This window comes from Chlorocebus sabaeus, chromosome 7 (genome assembly GCF_047675955.1).
Source record: "Chlorocebus sabaeus isolate Y175 chromosome 7, mChlSab1.0.hap1, whole genome shotgun sequence".
Classification (NCBI taxonomy): Eukaryota; Metazoa; Chordata; class Mammalia; order Primates; family Cercopithecidae; genus Chlorocebus; species Chlorocebus sabaeus.
The window spans coordinates 27,680,626-27,698,526 of NC_132910.1; the positions used below are offsets into that span (position 1 = coordinate 27,680,626).

The 17,901-nt window shown below is 37.0% G+C and overlaps 1 protein-coding gene and 1 non-coding gene across 7 annotated transcripts in view; both read right to left on the reverse strand.

Moving 5' to 3' along the window:
- The window catches only part of CCDC158 (coiled-coil domain containing 158), a 116,103-nt gene that overhangs the window by 35,800 nt on the left and 62,402 nt on the right, over window positions 1–17,901 (reverse strand). For all 6 annotated transcript variants that reach the window (XM_073017417.1, XM_073017419.1, XM_073017418.1 and 3 more), the window contains 5 exons: window positions 16,746–16,898; window positions 14,738–14,850; window positions 4,627–4,785; window positions 3,247–3,339; window positions 2,555–2,680 (listed from right to left, as the gene is read on the reverse strand). In XM_073017417.1, the coding sequence (XP_072873518.1) occupies window positions 2,555–2,680; window positions 3,247–3,339; window positions 4,627–4,785; window positions 14,738–14,850; window positions 16,746–16,898 (644 nt within the window). The remainder of the gene's footprint in view (window positions 1–2,554; window positions 2,681–3,246; window positions 3,340–4,626; window positions 4,786–14,737; window positions 14,851–16,745; window positions 16,899–17,901) is intronic.
- LOC119623983 (U6 spliceosomal RNA) lies at window positions 15,981–16,086 on the reverse strand. The gene has a single exon (XR_005240084.1). It is a non-coding gene; the product is annotated as a U6 spliceosomal RNA (small nuclear RNA).

Here is a 17,901-nt window from a genome sequence, read left to right on the forward strand (position 1 = left end):
TGTCTCAAAAAAAAAAAAAAAAAAAAAAAAAAGACACTAGTACCATTTGTGAGGGCAAAGCCCTTATGACCCAATCACCTCCCAGAGGTTGACCTTGGTGTTTAGGTTTCAACATATGAATCTATGGGAAAACACAAACATTTGGACCATAACATATACTTAACAATACAAAAAAGTAAAAGATAATATTGAGAATTTCTGTAAAGATCTTGTTAAAAAACATGAATTAATGGAAATCTAGTACTAAATACCACAATTTCTAAAATGAAGAACTTAATTGATGGGTTTAATACATTAGACTCAGGTGAAGGGAGAATTAATTATCTGGAAAATAGGCCAGAAAAGCACAGAGACAAAAGGATGGGCAAAAGTGAAAAGAATATAAAGACATATAAGGTATGATGAAAAAACAATTAATACATGTAATTAGAGTCCCAGAGGGAAAAAAGAAAGTAGAGAAAACAAACTGAGTAGATAAGTGATGAAAATTTTCTCAAATTGATGGAGATTTCAATCCATGCATCAGGAAGACCACTACCCTTAAGAAAGATAGATACAAACACCAGCACATCTAGGCACATGATAGGCAAACTGTTATACACCAAAACAAAGAGAAAATCTTGAAAACAGTCAGAGAAAAAACTACCTCCAAAACAGCAACAAGATTTACAATTGACTTCTCAGTGGAAATAATGGAAACCTGAAGACAACGTTCTACAGTGAATTCATTCATCCATGAGATAAATATTTAGTGAATATATGCTAGACACTGTGATAGGTACTTGGCAAACATCAGTGAACAAAACAAAGAATGAATATTACTTTTATTGTGTAAAATTATATAATAAACATTTTTAAGAGAAGGAATTAATTGTATAAAGCATGTCTGACAGTACATTTTAAAAATCTAGTTCATGTTTGCTGTTAGAATTATTATTTAAAAACTTGAGGCCAAGAGCAGTGGCCCCCACCTGTAATCCCACCACTTTGGGAAGCCAAGGTGGGAGGATTGCTTGAGCCCAGGAGTTTGAGCTAAGCCTGGGCAACATGGTGAAACTCTGTCTCTATAAGAAATACAAAAATTAGCCAGAAGTGGTGGCATGCACCTGTAGTCCCAGCTACTAGGGAGGCTGAGGTAGGAGGATTGCTTGAGCCTGGCTGGTTCAAGCTGCAGTGAGCATGACTGCACCATTGCACTCCAGCCTGAGTGACAGAGCAAGACTCTGTTTCAGGAAAAAATAAATAAATAAACAAATAAATATTTAAGTTAAAATTTAAAGTTAAACAAGCTAATGACTAGTACTTTTTCAGTGATGGATGATATTCTTTATAATCAAGCACAATCTATATATTAAGCTGCTAGGAAAAATCTAATAGATTTTGGGTAATTAAAAATCATAGAATTTCATAGCTAATCTTTCTTGGTGACCCTAGAGGTCATCTTGTCCAGACTACTCATTAGAGAGGAAAAGATCAAGGTGCAATGTGTTTAACTGACTTGCCCAAGGTCACACAAAGAGTTAAAAATATGGTTCCAATGACTCCTGGTCAAATGTTCTTTGTTGTTGTTTGATTTGCAAAATTATTTTTGGAAAGGGGAGGGTAATTTAATTTTTATCAATGGAACATGTACATATTTTAAAAAATAAAATGATTTCATAACACTTAAAAAGCAGCAGTCTCCTGCCCTTGCCCTGCGTATCTCTGAATTCCAGTCTCCAGAGAGAAACATGCTTAACTTCTAACACTAATATTATTAGTCTATTGTTTGATAGACTACTCTTTGTTGTATGATAGCTTATTTTTCAGTGCACACATCTTAAGTGTGTGAGAGGACTCCATTTTAGTCATTTAAACAGTACACAATTTTCATTTAAATGGTACAGGTAAAACAACAGATTACTGGTGATCCTGTTGCTATATGTAAGATAGGACTTTTAACTAATTTAATTGATTTTCATGTGTGATTTATGGAATGTCTTATTTCTTTACAGTTGAATACTGGTTGCAAGGGATTTGTGATTTCATAAATACATATCTTCAGAGAAGACAAGACTTGAATTTTACATTGCACATATTTTTTATGAGCATTAAAAGTATAAAAGGTTAAACTAAAAAATTTCCAAAGTTTCTAATATTTTAATTAAAGGGAATAAAAATGTCTTATAATTAATAAAACTGTTATAAATAAGTTAACACAGAAACTACATATAGCAAATAATTTTCATTTTGGTAGAATATTAAATATACTACCAACTTGCCTTTGCCTTTTGAAGTGATGTTTATTTTAGTCATCTCACTATTTGCTCTGTAATCTGGAAATTCTTGTGATGGAAACAGCCAAAGAATTGAAGATAAGAAAACACCAAATAGTGAAGAAAATATTTTTATTCACCTGGACTCCATTGAATTTATAGGAAAATGTATAAATCTAAAATCTAGTAATTGAAAATGCTATGGATATAGAGATATTATTTTTAGTGTAATTCTTTCCAATTTAAAACTACTTACATATATGTCATTTGCATAATGGATCATAAGACTGGTTACTTACATGAGACAAGAAGCTGGCTGTAGACTGGGAAGATGGTACATTAGAATGAGAACGAGTAACAGATGCTGGCTGGAGAAGGCGTGGTTTCAATGAAGAATTTGAGGTGTATCCAGGTCCCTGAAGTTCCTGGAAAACAATATAGAGGTGAGCAAAATAACTGCCAGCCTACAATTACAAAGAATTGTGAAATCGAAATGTATTTTTTGATTTCACAGACAAAATCCATCATTGAGATTTTAAAATATGTCTGTAGCTTTAAACTATACTTCTTAAAATAGACATATATTTCAGTGTAAAATGTACTATTTTAAAAAAACGTGTTTTGTCATGTAGATTACATCACTTTTGCTATTCCCCAAACAAGCAAATATATTTGCACTTAGGGTTTTGTACTCACTTGACTCCTGGGCATGGAAAACTCTTGCTTTGGGTATTCCCATGCAGGTACTAGTAAACTTGTTTGTATTTCACTCACTTATTTTAAACTAAGGATAGTAGTGCTTCTATCTGTTACCATATATGAAAAGGATAGGTATAGTATATAACAATGCATAGAGCTTATCATTGCTATTAATAGTAGCAGGTAATGTTGAAATATATTTGAATGTGTATCTACGGTACACAAGAGAATATAAAAGCATATCAAAGAAAGGCATTATTTTTGCTTAAACTACTATTTATGATGATCTTACTTTTATATCCAAAGTGTGTTGAAGTTTTAAGCGCACTGATTCTTGCTCCTGACGCTGTATTATATCTTGACATTCTGCAAACTGCAAAGATGCCTACAAAGGAGCAATCATAAATGGCTTATCTTCCATTCTTTATGCACTTATATTTTATTAACCTATAAATGCAGAGCTGCCATCTCTTCAAGAAATCTTCCTGTCCTTCCACCAAACTATATTACAATGATCTATTTATCTGTTTTATTCAGTGAACTGGGAGCAACTGGAGGCCATGTTTTTATCCTCTATACCCCCAGCAAATACATAGCTTTTAGTATGTGAAGGGCAAACAATGAATGAACTAAGGATGGAAAGAGCAAACAGTTTTACCAAAGTATAAAAATTTATATTAAAATAACCACCACTGGCTGGGCATGGTGGCTCACGCCTGTAATCCCAGCGCTTTGGGAGGCCGAGGCAGGCAGATCTTGAGGTCAGGAGATCGAGACCATCCTGGCTAACACAGTGAAACCGCGTCTCTACTAAAAATACAAAAATTAGCCGGGCGTGGTGGTGCACACCTGTAGTCCCAGCTACTTGGGAGACTGAGGCAGGAGAATCATTTGAACCCGGGAGGCAGAGGTTGCAGTGAGCTGAGATTGTGCCACTGCACTCCACCCTGGCGACAGAGCAAGACTCTGTCTCAAAATAAAATAAAATAAACTAACCACAACTGAAATTCACAGAGTCAATATAGCATGTTTTAAGAAACGAAGGTAGCAGAGGTGAGATCGCAAATTGTTGTATCTAACCATAAAAGCACTCCTTTCTTAGCAATCAAGGATGGTTTTGGAACAATTTTAGGCTTCCAGACTTTCTAGGTGACAGGAAGTAATATTTATTTTTCTACAATAAATGGCAATGAAAAACAGTATCACTGATCCTTCTCATTCTTTAAGCTATGTTTTCTATACGTACTTTCTGGACCCCACGAAGTGCCAGCCATTAGCATTACTTTATCATTTTATTGACATTATTAAGAGACTGCCTTCTACCAAGTGCCCAAGTCACTTTTTGGTGGTAAGTCAGGTGCTCATGGAGACATTTTTACTTATTCAGGTCACTAAGGGTATCAGGAACATCTTAACATCTTTGATCTTACTGCTCTGTGACTATGTTAGCCTGAAAAAGAAAACTTGGCAAAAAGTATGCATTATGACTATATTTTAAAATTCAGAAACGCCTTCTCTATAGGATAGGTATTTCCTCTGTGCTAGGTGATTGGGATACAACACAAATTGATACATTCAGTTCCTGTCTACACAGAGCTTTTGTTCAGAACAATTCTATTTGGTTAATAACTATTTAGTTGATAATTACTTTATATGTTTAGTTAATAATTACCTTATCCAGAGCAACTTCCATATTAGTAACCTTTTCTTTCAAACGGCGTTCTTGAGATCGCAGAACTTCCAACTCCCCAGCCATCTTGTTTTTTTCTGTGGCAACAGTACTCAATTCCTGACTGAGTTTACTCTTCTCTTCTTTCAGAAAATGTTTTTCCTACAATTATGTGAGAGAAAAATATCAGAAATCATCTGCTGATGTAGATGCTAAAAGGTAACAGAAATATAAAATTTTTGTTTAAGGGACCCAGAACTAGATAAGTTTAATTTATATGCCATTTAATTGCTTCTGAGTTGTGGTTGGGAGCTGATGGGAGTATGTTATTATGTACTCTCTCCTATTTTAATCATTGCTGGTGTTATTACTTCTTTCTAGTCTTAATACATCTTTGATAAAATCTACAAAATATGAAATTACTGTATTGTCCTAAAAAGACAATGTTTTAGTGAATTGGGATCAAATAATCGCATACCAAATTTTACTAAAATTTATTTTAAACAACAGAGATTTTTAAAATATGCATTACTTAAAAGTTTTATGGATTTCTATTTTGTTTCAAGGTTGAATATTCATTTCACAAATACCTACTGCAGACCCTGTGACAGAAAAACAAATGAGACATGTAGTTCCTGCCCGCAAGTCACTTAACAGCCCAATGATGACAGTGAGCTTACTGATCTAATACTCTCTGCTATTAAACAACATTTCATTAAAATTAGTTCATCCCTCCAAAAAAGCACCACGGAATATGTATATAAAAATAATAAATGTGTAGTTGTCAAGTTAAAATACAGACATCAGTTCATTGAGTCTACATTTCTTTAAATAGGTATTTTTTCATAGCGAAAAACGTTTATTGTAAATAAGGTAGAAGGTGTTGCTACTGTAAAATGCAAAAGAGTTTTCCTTTTCTGATTAGATTAGGCAGAAAAGGCTTCAGAAGGAAAGAGGGATTAATTGTATAGGCTTTCTCCTTTTCGTTTGGAGGGAATATCATAGAGCTATGATGAATATTTTCTTTTTGGCAGGGCAGGCATCTTTGTTGACAGCAGGCAGTAACCTCTTAAAGCTGTAAGTGCCATCAGGAAGGATAAGCACTGCTTTAGGTTCCCAAAGGCAAAAAAAAAAGGAGAAAGAAAAAAATGAATTCAGGATAAGAGAAAGGAAAGGAAGAAAAAATTGGAAAGAAGAAATAGAAAAAGAAGAAATAAGTCTACATGATAAGGGGTATGCACAAATGTAGGTTTATACTTGTTAATATTTAGTTGCAAATACTCTGAAGTATTTTGATAGCTCATCATGGATAGTAAATTAGCAATTACTTTGGTTGCATTTATTTTCTACTTGTTATTTACTTTATCACCTCTGTTATAGTCTGTTCTGTTATAAATCTTCTTCCAAAATACACACTTTTTCCAAAGTAATGGATATACCAGGGAACAGTTGAGTATTAGGCAAATTTCATGGTTGCTTATTCGTGAATGAGTCTCATTCATGAAAAACACTAGGTCAATGCAGAAAACTCAACCTAGCTAAACACAGCTGCATAGGAATACACAAGAAGCATACATGCACACCAACACCCACCTACCAGCTACCTCAGTTTTACCATGTGTTATGAACCACATCCATGCACATGTGGTGTTACAGGAAACTCTCCTTCTACTCCTCCACAATAACATACAAGCTGCATATACACTTAAGAAAACTTCTGGTCATTTTCAAGACAAAGAGCTATACTTATTGTTGTATTTATATTTATTTATTTATTTATTTATTTATTATTATTATTATACTTTAAGTTGTAGGGTACATGTGCACAACGTGCAGGTTTGTTACATATGTATACTTGTGCCATGTTGGTGGGCTGCACCCATCAACTCATCATTTACATCAGGTATAACTCCCAATGCAATCCCTCCCCCCTCCCCCCTCCCCATGATAGGCCCCGGTGTGTGATGTTCCCCTTCCCGAGTCCAAGTGATCTCATTGTTCAGTTCCCACCTATGAGTGAGAACATGCAGTGTTTGGTTTTCTGTTCTTGTGATACTTTGCTAAGAATGATGGTTTCCAGCTGCATCCATGTCCCTACAAAGGACACAAACTCATCCTTTTTTATGGCTGCATAGTATTCCATGGTGTATATGTGCCACATTTTCTTAATCCAATCTGTCACTGATGGACATTTGGGTTGATTCCAAGTCTTTGCTATTGTGAATAGTGCTGCAATAAACATACGTGTGCATGTGTCTTTATAGCAGCATAATTCATAATCCTTTGGGTATATACCCAGTAATGGGATGGCTGGGTCATATGGTACATCTAGTTCTAGATCCTTGAGGAATCGCCATACTGTTTTCCATAATGGTTGAACTAGTTTACAATCCCACCAACAGTGTAAAAGTGTTCCTATTTCTCCACATCCTCTCCAGCACCTGTTGTTTCCTGACTTTTGAATGATCGCCATTCTAACTGGTGTGAGATGGTATCTCATTGTGGTTTTGATTTGCATTTCTCTGATGGCCAGTGATGATGAGCATTTTTTCATGTGTCTGTTGGCTGTATGAATGTCTTCTTTTGAGAAATGTCTATTCATATCCTTTGCCCACTTTTTGATGGGGTTGTTTGTTTTTTTCTTGTAGATTTATTTAGTATGTGTAAAACTGCTATTGTTTTTATTAGGTTCCTATTTTTTTATGCATCACAAATGAATTTGTTAGTGTGGTGCTCCTGATCCCATTGTTCCCATAAGCCCTGTGGTTTTTATTACACAATTTTGCATAGCACAGCGATTTTAGAAACATGTATGTCACATTATAATGGAACTCACTGTATTTTGTTTATAATCATTTCTTGCCTCTACCAAGAATGTTCTTTTTCCCATTTCCCACGTTTTTTTTTGTTTTGTTTTGTTTTGTTTTGAATTGTGTCGTTCTTTTATCCAATAAAGAGAATATTCAATATATGGAATGGTTATTACCTAAACATTGTGTGCCCAGATTTGAACTAGATTCCATGGAATCTGACAATGTCTCATATTTACTTTATTTTGCATTTTAATAATTAAGCAGCTAGCAATGTTAACAGATTTTCATATGTATATTGATATATTTGTATTTCTTCTTTTATAAACTTTCCATTCATGTTTTTTGATCATTTGCATTATTAGTCTTTTTTTAAATTGATTTTTAAGGCCAAATCAATGCTGATTTGATCCTGATTCAAGTATAAGAATATTCTGAGAGCTTTAAAATATTATAAAAGTGTTGATTCTGGTTGGTTCTGATTTGAACTGATTCACTAATTGTTTTATTCATCCACTTAGCCACCATTCATCAGGCTTCTATTACATGTTCAAACTCAAACATTCTTATAGGCACTGGGAGATATAACAATAAGCTGCTGTTTCTATGGTCAAGTTGAATCACAGACCTGTAGCAGAGAAAAATAATGAGACAAGCAATTGTAGACAGGATCATTTTGCCATTAAAGAGATGTAGATTTTTTTTCTATTTGGCATACATTAACTTGCCTTTCCTAGTAAATAATGCTTTCCTTTTTTTTTCTATTTTTTTTTTTAATACTTTAAGTTCTAGGGTACATGTGCACAACGTGCAGGTTTGTTACATATGTATACATGTGCCATGTTGATGTGCTGCACCCATTAACTTGTCATTTACATTAGGTATATCTCCTAATGCTATCCCTGCCCCCTACCCCCTCCCCACAATACGACCTGGTGTGTGATGTTCCCCTTCCTGTGTTCAAGTGATCTCATTGTTCAATTCCCACCTATGAGTGAGAACGTGCGGTATTTGGTTTTCTGTTCTTGCGATAGTTTGCTGAGAATGATGGCTTCCAGCTGCATCCATGTCCCTACAAAGGACACGAACTCATCCTTTTTTATGGCTGCATAGTATTCCATAGTATATGTGCCACATTTTCTTAATCCAGTCTGTCACTGATGGACATTTGGGTTGATTCCAAGTCTTTGCTATTGTGAATAGTGCTGCAATAAACATACGTGTGCATGTGTTTTTATAGCAGCATAACTTATAATCCTTTGGGTATATCTCCAGTAATGGGATGGCTGGGTCAAATGGTATTTCTAGTTCTAGATCCTTGAGGAATCACTACACTGTTTTCCACAATGGTTGAATTAGTTTACAGTCCCACCAACAGTGTAAGAGTGTTCCTATTTCTCCACATCCTCTCCAGCACCTGTTGTCCCCTGATTTTTTAATGATTGTCATTCTAACTGGTGTGAGATGGTATCTCATTGTGGTTTTGATTTGCATTTCTCTGATGGCAAGTGATGAGGAGCATTTTTTCATGTGTCTGTTGGCTGTATGAATGTCTTCTTTTGAGAAGTGTCTGTTCATATCCTTTGCCCACTTTTTGATGGTGTTGTTTTTTTCTTGTAAATTTGATTGAGTTCTTTGTAGGTTCTGGATATTAGCTCTCTGTCAGATGAGTAGATTGCAAAAATTTTCTCCCATTCTGTAGGCTGCCTGTTCACTCTGATGGTAGTTTCTTTTCCTGTGCAGAAGCTCTTTAGTTTAATTAGATCCCATTTGTCAATTTTGGCTTTTGTTGCCATTGCTTTTGGTGTTTTAGACATGAAGTCCTTGCCCATGCCTATGTCCTGAATAGTATTACCTAGGTTTTCTTCTAGGGTTTTTATGGTTTTAGGTCTAACATTTAAGTCTCTAATCCATCTTGAATTAATTTTCGCATAAGGAGTAAGGAAAGGATCCAGTTTCAGCTTTCTACTTACGGCTAACCAGTTTTCCCAGCACCATTTATTAAATAGGGAATCCTTTCCCCCTTTCTTGTTTTTGTCAGGCTTGTCAAAGATCAGATGGCTGTAGACGTGTGGTATTATTTCTGAGGACTCTGTTCTGTTCCATTGGTCTATCTCTCTGTTTTGGTACCAGTACCATGCTGTTTTGGTTACTGTAGCCTTGTGGTATAGTTTGAAGTCAGGTGGCGTGATGCCTTCAGCTTGGTTCTTTTGGCTTAGGATTCTCTTGGCAATGCGGGGTCTTTTTTGGTTCCACATGAACTTTAAAGCAGTTTTTCCAATTCTGTGAAGAAAGTCATTGGTAGCTTAATGGGGATGGCATTGAATCTATAAATGACCTTGGGCAGTATGGCCATTTTCACAATATTGATTCTTCCTATCCATGAGCATGGTATGTTCTTCCATTTGTTTGTGTCCTCTTTTATTTCACTAAGCAGTGGTTTGTAGTTCTCCTTGAAGAGGTCCTTTACATCCCTTGTAAGTTAGATTCCTAGTTATTTTATTCTCTTTGAAGCTATTGTGAATGGGAGTTCATTCATGATTTGGCTCTCTGTTTGTCTGTTACTGGTGTATAAGAATGCTTGTGATTTTTTACAAAAAAACTAGCTGGGTGAGGTGGCGGGCGCCTGTAGTCCCAGCTGCTCGGGAGGCTGAGGCAGGAGAATGGCGTGAACCTGGGAGGCGGAGCTTGCAGTGAGCTGAGATCCGGCCACTGCACTCCAGCCTGGGCGACAGAGCAAGACTCCGTCTCAAAAAAAAAAAAAAAAAAAAAAAAAAGAATGCTTGTGATTTTGCACATTTGTTTTCTATCCTGAGACTTTGCTGAAGTTTCTTATCAGGTTAAGGAGATTTTGGGCTGACACAATGGGGTTTTCTAAATATACAATCATGTCATCTGCAAACAGGGACAATTTGACTTCTTCTTTTCCTAACTGAATACCCTTGATTTCTTTCTCTTGCCTGATTGCCCTAGCCAGAAATTCCAACACTATGTTGAATAGGAGTGGTGAGAGAGGGCATCCTTGTCCTGTGCCAGTTTTCAAAGGGAATGCTTCCAGTTTTTGCCCATTCAGTATGATATTGGCTATGGATTTGTCATAAATAGCTCTTATTATTTTGAGATACGTTCCATCAATACTGAATTTATTGAGAGGTTTTAGCATGAAGGGCTGTTGAATTTTGTCAAAGGCCTCTTCTGCATCTATTGAGATAATCATGTGGTTTTTGTCTTTGGTTCTGTTTATATGCTGGATTACGTTTATTGAGTTGCATATGTTAAACCAGTCTTGCATCCCAGGGATGAAGCCCACTTGATCATGGTGGATAAGCTTTTTGATGTGCTGCTGGATTCAGTTTGCCAGTATTTTATTGAGGATTTTTGCATCGATGTTCATCAGGGATATTGGTCTAAAATTCTCTTTTTTTGTTGTATCTGTGCCAGGCTTTGGTATCAGGATGATGTTGGCCTTGTAAAATGAGTTAGGGAGGATTCCCTCTTTTTCTATTGATTGGAATAGTTTCAGAAGGAATGGTATCAACACCTCCTTGTACCTCTGGTAGAATTCGCCTGTGAATCTGTCTGGTCCTGGACTTTTTTTGTTGGTAGGCTATTAATTATTGCCTCAATTTCAGAGCTTGCTATTGGTCTATTCAGGCATTCAACTGCTTCCTGGTTTAGTCGTGGGAGAGTGTAAGTGTCCAGGAAATTATCCATTTCTCCTAGGTTTTCTAGTTTATTTGCATAGAGGTGTTTACAGTATTCTCTGATGGTAGTTTGTATTTCTGTGGGGTCGGTGGTGATATCCCCTTTATCATTTTTTATTGCATCTATTTGATTCTTCTCTCTTTTCTTCTTTATTAGTCTTGCTAGCGGTCTATCAGTTTTGTTGATGTTTTCAAAAAACCAGCTCCTGGATTCATTGATTTTTTTGGAGGGCTTTTTGCGTCTCCGTCTCCTTCAGTTCTGCTCTGATCTTAGTTATTTCTTGCCTTCTGCTAGCTTTTGAATGTGTTTGCTCTTGCTTCTCTAGTTCTTTTAATTGTGATGTTAGGGTATCAATTTTAGATCTTTCCTGCTTTCTCTTGTGGGCATTTAGTGCTATAAATTTCCCTCTACACACAGCTTTAAATGTGTCCTAGAGATTCTGGTATGTTGTATCTTTGTTCTCATTGGTTTCAAAGAACATCTTTATTTCTGTCTTCATTTCGTTATGTATCCAGTAGTCATTCAGGAGCAGGCTGCTCAGTTTCCATGTAGTTGAGTGGTTTTGATTGAGTTTCTTAGTCCTGAGTTCTAGTTTGATTGCACTGTGGTCTGAGAGACAGTTTGTTATAATTTCTGTTCTTTTACATTTGCTGAGGAGTGCTTTACTTCCAACTATGTGATCAATTTTGGAATAAGTGTGATGTGGTGCTGAGAAGAATGTATATTCTGTTGCTTTGGGGTGGAGAATTCTGTTGGCGTCTATTAGGTCCACTTGGTGCAGAGTTGAGTTCAATTCCTGGATATCCTTGTTAACTTTCTGTCTCATTGATCGGTCTAATGTTGACAGTGGGGTGTTAAAGTCTCCCATTATTATTGTACTGGAGTCTACATCTCTTTGTAAGTCTCTAAGGACATGCTTTATGAATCTGGGTGCTCCTGTATTGGGTGCATATATATTTAGGATAGTTAGCTCTTTCTGATGAATTGATCCCTTTACCATTATGTAATGGTCTTCTTTGTCTCTTGATCTTTGATGGTTTAAAGTCTGTTTTATCAGAGACTAGGATTGCAACCCCTGCTTTTTTTTTTGTTTGCCATTTGCTTGGTAGATCTTCCTCCATCCCTTTATTTTGAACCTATGTGTGTCTCTGCATGTGAGATGGGTCTCCTGAATACAGCAAACTGATGGGTTTGACTCTTTATCCAATTTGCCAGTCTGTGTCTTTTAATTGGACCATTTAGTCCATTTACATTTAAGCTTAATATTGTTATGTGTGAACTTAATGCTGTCATTATGACATTAGTTGGTTATTTTGCTCATTAGTTGATGCAGTTTCTTCCTAGCATCGATGGTCTTTACATTTTGGCATGTTTTTGCAATGGCTGGTACCTGTTGTTCCTTTCCATGTTTAGTGCTTCCTTCAGGATCTCTTGTAGGGCAGGCCTGGTGGTGACAAAATCTCTAAGCATTTGCTTGTCTGTAAAGGATTTTATTTATCCACTTATGAAACTTAGTTTGGCTGGATATGAAATTCTGGGTTGAAAATTATTTTCTTTAAGAATGTTGAATATTGGCCCCCACTCTCTTCTGGCTTGGAGAGTTTCTGCCGAGAGATCTGCTGTTAGTCTGATGGGCTTCCCTTTATGGGTAATCCAACCTTTCTCTCTGGCTGCCCTTAACATTTTTTCCTTCATTTCAACTTTGGTGAATCTGACAGTTATGTGTCTTGGAGTTGCTCTTCTTGAGGAGTATCTTTGTGGTGTTCTTTGTATTTCCTGAATTTGAATGTTGACCTGCCTTACTAGGTTGGGGAAGTTCTACTGGATGATATCCTGCAGAGTGTTTTCCAACTTGGTTCCATTTTCCCCATCACTTTCAGGCACACCAATCAGATGTAGATTTGGTCTTTTCACATAATCCCATATTTCTTGGAGGCTTTGTTCATTTTCTTTTCTCTTTCTTCTCTACGCTTCTCTTCTCACTTCATTTCATTCATTTGATCTTCAATCTCTGATACTCTTTCTTCCAGTTGATCAAATCAGTTACTGAAGCTTGTGCATTTGTCACATAGTTCTCGTGTTATGGTTTTCATCTCTATCAGTTTTTTTTAAGGAGTTCTCTACATTGGTTATTCTACTTAGCCATTCATCAAATCTTTTTTCAAGGTTTTTAGTTTCTTTGTGCTGGTTACATAGGTCCTCCTTTAGCTCTAAGAAGTTTGATCGACTGAAGCTTTCTTCTCTCAATTCGTCAAAGTCATTCTCTGTCCAGCTTTGTTCCGTTCCTGGCGATGAGCTGCATTCCTTTGGAGGGGAAGATGCGCTCTGATTTTTTGAATTTCCAGCTTTTCTGCACTGCTTTTCCCCCATCTTTGTGGTTTTATCTGCCTTTTGTCTTTGATGATGCTGATGTACTGATGGGGTTTTGGTGTGTTTGTCCTTTCTGTTTGTTAGGTTTCCTTCTAACAGTCAGGACCCTCAGCTGCAGGTCTGTTGGAGTTTGCTTGAAGTTTACTCCAGACCCTGTTTGCCTGGGTATCAGCAGCGGAGGCTGCAGAAGATAGAATACTGCTGAACAGCGAGTATTGCTGTCTGATTTTTGCTCTAGAAGCTTCATCTCAGGGATGTACCCAGCCGTGTGAGGTGTGAGGTGTCAGTCTGCACCCAGTGGGGGATGTCTCCCAGTTAGGCTACTCAGGGGTCAGGGACCCACTTGAGCAGGCAGTCTGTCCGTTCTCAGATCTCAACCTCTGTGCTGGGAGATCCACTGCTCTCTTCAAAGCTGTCAGACAGGGACGTTTACCTCTGCTGAGGTTTCTGCTACTTTTTGTTTAGCTATGCCCTGTCCCCAGAGGAGGAGTGTACAGAGGCAGGTAGGCCTCCTTGAGCTGTGGTGGGCTCCACCCAATTCGAGCTTCCCAGCAGCTTTGTTTACCTACTTAAGGCTCAGCAATGGTGGGCACCCCTCCCCCAGCCTCGTTGCTGCCTTGCAGTTAGATTTCAGACTGTTGTGCTAGCAATGAGGGAGGCTCCGTGGGTGTGGGACCCTCCGGGCCAGGTGTGGGATATAATCTCCTTGTGTGCCATTTGCTAAGACCCTTGGTAAAGCGCAGTATTAGGGTGGGAGTTACTCCATTTTCCAGGTGTTGTGTGTCTTACTTTCCTTTTGCTAGGAAAAGGAATTCCTTTCCCTCTTGTGCTTCCCAGGTGAGGTGATACCTCGCCCTGCTTCAGCTCTTGCTGGTCAGGCTGCACCTGTGGACCAGCACCAACTGTCCGACACGCCCCAGTGAGATGAACGCAGTACCTTAGTTGAAAATGCAGAAATCACCCATCTTCTGTGTCGCTCACGCTGGGAGCTGGAGGCTGGAGCTGTTCCTATTCGGCCATCTTGGGCATGCCCCCCCATGTTTAAAATAGTAGCTGTCTTTCAACATTCTGCTCAAATGCTTTTCTAGGAACTTTTCCCTTGTTCTGTCACCTAGAAATAAGCTTTCCTCTTCCCCTTGCACTTTGCATCTCTGCTTCATCTTATTCTGCCTTGTGGTCTGTCCGTGAGTGAACATGTTGGTTTCCCCATTCTGAGGACAGTGACCCACCTTATTTGCATTTGTCATTGCCTCTTCCAAAAACTGTATCTTGCTCTGAAGGGCATCTATCTGACCTCTTTTGGCTGTGATTTGCTTTTGCATCCCCATTGCCACTTTCATAGCTGGAAAAAAAAAAGAGGCAAACTATGCCTTAGGTTCTTAAGTTTGAGAGACTATGGTAATTTGATGGTTAAACTTTATGAGAAGGTGACAAGTAAGATCCTCCAAGGTATCTGGGCAGTTTCAAGGAAAAGATCATGGACAAATGTCTTTGGTTTTCATAATATTGGAATATAATAACTTTTAACTAATACTAGAGATTTTTAGCTGGGAAACATACATACAATCATGTTTTACAGGGTTTTTGCCACTGGGATTAATTTCATTGACCATGATACGTTGCCATCTTTCCAGTAATAACATTGACTAAACTCATACTTACACATGTAGAGAAATTTATAATATATAATACATGTGTGTGTATAGATATGGGAGGTGTCACATAAAGAATAACATATATTGTTTTATTACTAAAATGATTTTTCCAGAAACTCATACTTAAAATACTGCATGAGACATCTAGTGTATCTTTTTAAAGGGTCCATGATATCACAAACCCTCCAATTTTTAGTCTCATGATTGTTGTCATGTGCTTGGAACTCACTACCATCTCAGTAGCCAAACTGCCAGCATAAGCATATCTGATTTTTTTTTCATATAGTCAGCTGAGGAAAACGGACTGAAAATGCCACAGCTTAGAGTCCAGTCTGGCTATAACTTAGAGGTTAAAAAGAAAAATGAAAATATACCATTCATTATAAACAAGCCATCAGAATGAAAGGTCTGACTTCTCATTAACAAGATATAGTTCTATCTAAACTGTCAAAACAGGGACTGTATGTTGATTTATTAACAGGTTAAAAGTCTGACATCATTTGCTCACCACTTTGAAGAATTATGGGCTGATTAAGTGGATCATGGTTGGCCTTGAAAGGTAATTTTCTCAAACAAATGTTTTTTTTTTAATTTAAAGTTGATTTTAAAAAATAAAAACAAGAATTTGAATGAGAATACAAGGGTTCTCTGGCTAACTTAATAATTGTAATGTCCCTGGGGTGGTTGTGAAGATGCCCGACAGTAAGGCAGGGTTGCTGTCTGGGGAGTAGGGACAGCAGACCCCAAAAGACCTCTCGAGCGACTTCTCCAAACCCAACGAGTTTATCTGTGTTAACCAGTAAAGGGCCAAACCACACAAAATATGAAACACATCAAGAATTTGTGGTCGTCCTTGCACAGAGACTATGGTAATCTTCTTTATATTGTTCTAATTTTAGTATAAGTGCTGCCAAAGTGAGCACAAAAATAAATCTTCTGATATTAAAAAATATTGAGAAATGGGAAAATGTACACTTTAATTAGACAAATATTAATTCCTATGGTCAGCTAATATGGTCATGTCAACAATTATATGAATAACATGAACTGGAAGATAACCTTTTTATCTCTCTGCATTAGTATGGGCAGCAAGGTAAAAGGGGAATAAGTATAGGTGGTGAGAAGAGTCCCCTCACCTAACAATTCAATTTCCAGGATTCCTTCTCATTTTTATCACAGTGAAGGAATCAAGAACTGCCAACTAGCCACAGACCTACAGTTTATATAATGTACATGTTGAAAAATAAAGGGTTGAATGGAAATTACTGGTAACTTGTATTTATATCCTTAAAAATAATTACTTGACATTAATAGATACTGAGATCTGTTAGAAATTACTGAAATAGCCACAGGAAAGGAAAGATTCAGATAGTTTAGGGATTAAATTAACTCCATGGCAATTTCCCTAAAAACAATTAACTACTGCTACATAACATCCATCATCAATACCTACTATTGTATATTTCTCATATCATTTAGCACTGTGAAGAGGTGGTAGGTAATGTATTTGGGTTTGTGTTTTAACGAATTTAGACCATTAAATTAAAAACAGAAGAAAAATTTTACATCTAACAGAGCATACCATGACCATCAGATCCTTCCATTGACTTTAATGTATTTCTTGTCTGTTCTAGTTCAGACTGTGCAGATTTTAACTGCATTTTCAGCTTATTTGTAGTCATTTCCATTTCTTCACTTTTGTTTCGGAAATTCCTTTTTAAGACTTCATACTCCTCTATATAATGTGATAATCAATAACAGATGGTTACTTTTTCTATCCCATTGTTAATAGGTACATTTTATCTGTAATTAATGATCACAGAATTCTAGAACTGGAAGATAACTCATTTAATTACATCTTCCTTTGTTACAGAAATGAAATGTACATACACAATTCCAGGGATATGACTCTTTCTTTTTAATCTGCTTGGGTGGATCCTATTCCTCCTTTACTCACTTACTACTCATTGTTTTTTCCCAAACATTGTAATTAGTTTGCAGTTATTTCATCTTAAACCTTCTTCTTGGATGACCATGTCCACTAGAGTAGACTTAAACCACCATCTGCTGGTAGATGAATCTCCATGACACTACAAATAACCTGAGGCTGCCATCTGTCTTATCTGACTTATCTCCAGTATCTATGAAAATACCTGGCACAAATTCATCGTTTGATATACTAGAGTATACACACACACACACACACACACATTTATTTATATGTATCTACTTATATGATTAGATTTATATGTAAAAGGATCAAAGCTCCAGCTCCTTTTGTCCAGACATCTCCATGTAGATGTCCTCGTGCTACCTGAAACCAACTGCCTCACAGTGACTATATCTCATCCTCCAGCCCTCAAGCCTGCCTTTCCTTCTGGTTCCCTCTCTCAGTTGCTGAGACTGATTTTCCAATACCACAAACTGAAATCCTGAAACCTACACTTAATCCCTGCAACAACTAAGTCCTGTTGATTTAACCTCCAAAAATATTCTTAATTCTTTCCTTCCATTCTCACTGCCACTGCCTTAGTTCAAGTCCTCATTCTATTTATCTGGGACTACTGCAAAAATCCTCCTTAACTGCTTGGTCTGCCTTTCTTTTCTCTAATTTACTTACTAACACAGTCCATCTAAAATCTGACAAAAAATCTCCTACTTAATATCCTTTGTGGGCTCCACATTACCCAGCTCTACCTATCTATTCTGCCTTATTTCTTAGCCCTCATTCATTTGTA